General features: G+C 39.7%; 1 protein-coding gene across 2 annotated transcripts in view; it reads right to left on the reverse strand.

The window, feature by feature from the left end:
- Qser1 (glutamine and serine rich 1) overlaps positions 1-4,160 on the reverse strand; it is a 74,816-nt gene extending 70,656 nt beyond the window's left edge. The window contains exon 1 of one of the 2 annotated variants that reach the window (XM_010612650.3): positions 3,905-4,160. In XM_010612650.3, the coding sequence (XP_010610952.1) occupies positions 3,905-4,068 (164 nt within the window). In that variant the 5' untranslated portion in view covers positions 4,069-4,160. The remainder of the gene's footprint in view (positions 1-3,904) is intronic. The other variant, XM_010612649.3, reaches the window with a different exon arrangement.
- Between the last annotated feature and the right edge of the window lie 236 nt (positions 4,161-4,396).

A 4,396-nucleotide genomic window follows, 5' to 3' on the forward strand; every position in this document is an offset into this window, starting at 1 on the left:
ACACACACACACATATATATATATGCACACACACACACACACATATAAATTGAATTTTGGGAAACTTTAACGGTGCTGTCAACTTTGGAAAAAGTTATCCCAATTTACTGTGTTGAGTTGACATTGTACAGAAATGGACAGCCATATGGTCTAGAAGTGTTAATTTTTTTAATTTTAATTTTAATTTTTCCATTTGTACAGGGGTAACGCATTGTACTAAATTTGTAAGGTCATATCTACGTGGGTTTGATTATAGAAACTAAAAAGTATTCACTAAATAATGAAAAAAGAATACGATAAGACTACAAGAGCAAGAAGCAATTTAAATATGTTAAGGGACCATTTCATCTTCAGAATTAAGGATTATTTTAATCTTACATCATTGCCTTTTTTCTTTTACTTTCCTTTTTAGTTTTATTTTAGGATTCCCTATTTTTAATGTTCATACAGAAATGTCTTTAACTGAAATACCGAATAGTTTCTCTGGTGTGAAAAACTATAATAGTACACAGGATCCTAATGAGATAATTAATAATGTGAAATAGGAAGTAAAGGGCTGAAGGTGTAGGGAAAGTGGGAAGGGTGGGGGAAAGGTAATAAGGGAGAGGAAAAAATACAAGAATCTGAAAAATGGAAATAAAGTGTTTGTAAATGGGGAGGGAGGGAGGGCAGGGACAAGGGGAAAAAATGAGAATCAAGACCTATTATGTAAAGGTACAAGATCCCAATGATGAATGTAACTGTATTGTATACCTAGATTGTACCAATTAACTCAATAAAAAGACAGAAAAAAAAAAAACTACCTTCCTAGCCCCTAAAATTTTTTTTTTAGGCTAGGCACAATGGCACATTGTTATCCCAGCACTCGTGAAGCAGAGGCAGGACAATCACTACAAGTTCAAGGCCAGCGTGCACTACATAATAAGTTCAAGACCAGCCTGAACTACATAGCAAGATCCTGTCACAAAAAATAAAAACAGAAAAAATTTGAATTTATTTAAAATGTATCTAAATAAATATCTTTCACACAGAAGATGAACATTTTTAAGAGAAGCTGTTTTGACTTTTTGGATGAGCTCCAGAACACTCACCATACATTCATACTATGATCAGAAGAAGATATGTATTAGGAATCCTAAAAACAGGTGGCAAAAAATCCCAGACTTTTAAGATAGAAATTTAAGAAACAAATCTAAAAATAAAGTGTTTCTATTCAGTCACTTCCTAGTGCATATTCAAATATAACACAACATCTATCATCACCCCAGCGAAACGGTATGCCTGTTCCTATTCTGCACAATATATCTGATAGAGAAGGGGGCAGGTCTAGAGGCTCCTAATGACCATTTCATTTCCAAAAGCATGCAAAGGTATTTACAGCATTTAAAACAGCTCCCTAACGGGTACATGCAACTGCATGGTGACTGGCAAAGGACATGCTCATTCAGCTCCTATAACTGAAAGGAGCATAAATATACGGAGACTTATGTAACGGTTTCTATCCCCGAACTTCCCAAATACCCAGCAAGTATTTAGAAATATTCTGGGGCTAGAAATCTTTCTGTAATTCCTGTTAAAGGAAAAATGCTAGTTTCCCATTCTTTATTTTTCCACTGTTAAAGTAAGTGAACTATCTAATATTTCACTCAGCTTTTACACCCAAAAGAGTATTGTTTCAAACCCAGGAAATAACAGTTCACCAAGGGCTTTCCCATGAAGTGATGAAAATGATACATTTCAGGACCAAGCAAAGACATAAAGGAAGATGTTAAATCCAACCTAAGTAACAATTGAATGTCATTACCATCTGTCAGTTTCGGAATGAGTTACAGGAAACAAGGTGACAGACAGGCTAATTCTTTATGGATAAGTATCCATACTACATCATCACAGCTAGTATTCATTTGCACCTTCAGAAGAAACTGCCACAAAGTGAAACAAAAACATTTAACTGATGCATGAATTATGATAAAGCTCTTAAAACTGTTACAAAAATAAGATTAACCTTCTGAAATATAGGATATTTAGATACTTACAAGATGTACCTCCAGAAACGGCATTTTCGATGTAACTGAAATCAAAGATGATGTTTGCACAGTTTGAAGAATAAAATGAGGTACAATTAAGAAGTGTATGCAGCCCTGTACAGATGGCCTGATCCTAACACAAGATGTTAACAAAGCAGGTTTGTGGGGGAGGGAGCCTGCATTTTCTATGCTATAATTTAACTGACCCCGACCTTCAAAACCATTTTTAAACAGGGAATGGTGTTAGCATTTAAAAGCAGTAACTTCCAATAAATAGAAAACATAGCTCAGATGACGTGTTCCAAATGAATCTACTTAACTATTTTCAAATATGTTTCAGAATTCATTCTGTATTACAGTATTTTGATAAATAGTATTTGGAGGGGCCAGGGGTTTGGCTCTGGTTACACTGTTTGCCTCACAAGCACAACGTCCTGAGTTCGATCCCCAGCACCCCTTAAAAAAATAGTATTTGGAAAATATAACAAGGAGATTTTAGTTTCTTGCCTCAAAAGCATTCTGCTAAAAGCAGTAACAGAAATAAATGGGTGGCATTTCAGTTTCATTTACATCATAAAACATTTTTTATTTAAAACATAAAAACTGCTGCACAAAGTAGGCACATGCCTCTAATCCTAGATAAGAAGCTGATGCAGGAGGACTGCAAGTTCCAGGCAGGCCTGGGTGACTTAGTAAGATCCCCACTCAAAACTAAAAAAAGGATGGGGATAGAGCTCAGTGGTAGGTTCAATGGCCCCATAACTCACTTTCTCTCTCCCTCTGCCCCTCACACTCACACACACACACACACACACACACACACACACAGAGCGGCACAAGGACTCAGGATGCAGCTCTGTGGTATAAGACTTGGCTAGCATGTGAGGCCCTAGGTTCAATCCCCAGTATTGCAAAAAAAAAAAAAAAAAAGAAAGAAAAGAAAAAAAATGCTACACGAATACCTATCATTACTGGTCATTGAAGAGAAAGTAATTTTAATTTGTAAATTATCATACTGAAGGCAAAAGCTACTGAAAATAATAATTGCCACCAAAATAACATAAGAGCCAAATGCTTCAAAAAACTCAAGATGGCTTATTTATACATAATGTAAAATTTTAGCTATTTCTGAAAGATTTTAGTATTTGATCATTTAGGTTCCAAATTGGCACATCAAGTTATTCAATCACACCTCTTTTAAACAAAGGGCCTTAAATTTTCTACGAAGGTTTATTTCACTTTTCTTGAAACAGAATTTTTCTTCAGTCTTTCACAATTGCCCTAAAATACAATACTGGAAACAAAGACTATATACTCTTGGGCAACTACTTCCCAAATCATGAACATGGAACTTTATAAAAACAAAGATAACCCAGAACACTAATGTAAAAAGTGGGGAGGGAGTCACTTCTGTCGAGAAAATAAAGCAGAAATCTGATGAGATCATAAAGCCACGAAGCTTCCCGTTGGTGGCTGAGGATGAAGTCATTAGCAACCCAGGATTCCCTGGTCCTTGTAATCAGAAGCTGCACCTACCAGATTCAGTATTGTTCGAGAGAGGTGGCTTTAAAACAGCCGGCTCCCAAATCCTCCACACCAGACCACGCCTTCCAGTTATTCAAATAGACCGTTTCAAAGTGTGGCACTACCACACGTTTCCCGCGAGCTTAAATATCAAGCAGCAGCCAACGCTTTAGCGTCCTTTGGTCATGCTGCAGAGAGGCTGAACTCTTGAACCCCGCGCAACAAAATGAAGCCGAGATGGAGAAGCATGCCACGGTCTTCAACCTTTATGGCCTTCACTGACCACCAGCCCCCAATTTCTTCCCAACTCTCAGTCACCCTCAAGGCACAGAAAGCAAAGAGAGGTTCCTTACTTCCTGCTGTTAAAAGGGGAGGGAACCCAAAAGCAACTTTGAACGCGTGGAAGACAGATCGCTTCATCTTGGCCACCGCTGCAAACATATGTCACCCAGCCCCAGCTCGGCGTTCGAACCTCGCCAGGCCCCCTCCCCGGCCCCGCACCCGGGGGTTCTTTCATAGCCCAGCCCTCCCGGGTCCCCTACTGTCAGAAACGGGGTCCCGCGCCCTTTCCCGTCTCACCTCCCCCAGCCCCCAAGACCACATTGTGGGCCACCCAGATTCCAATACAATGGAATGTCACTGCCCCAAACTCTCCAGCGCCTTCCTTACCTACTATCCCCAGCCCCTTACAAGTCCTGGGTCTCCCCGTTACCGAGTTCAGCTTCCAGCTCAAACTTCACCTTGTGAGTGAGTCCAGGACGGAGGTGACTGAGCCCTCACGACTCCCGCCCAGCCGTCCCGGCAGCCACGGTGCAACACAAGCCCGGGACGCCCCCACCCAGCCG

The sequence above is a fragment of the Fukomys damarensis genome, unplaced genomic scaffold, assembly GCF_012274545.1.
Source record: "Fukomys damarensis isolate Sample0158 unplaced genomic scaffold, DMR_v1.0_HiC HiC_scaffold_27, whole genome shotgun sequence".
Taxonomy (NCBI): Eukaryota; Metazoa; Chordata; class Mammalia; order Rodentia; family Bathyergidae; genus Fukomys; species Fukomys damarensis.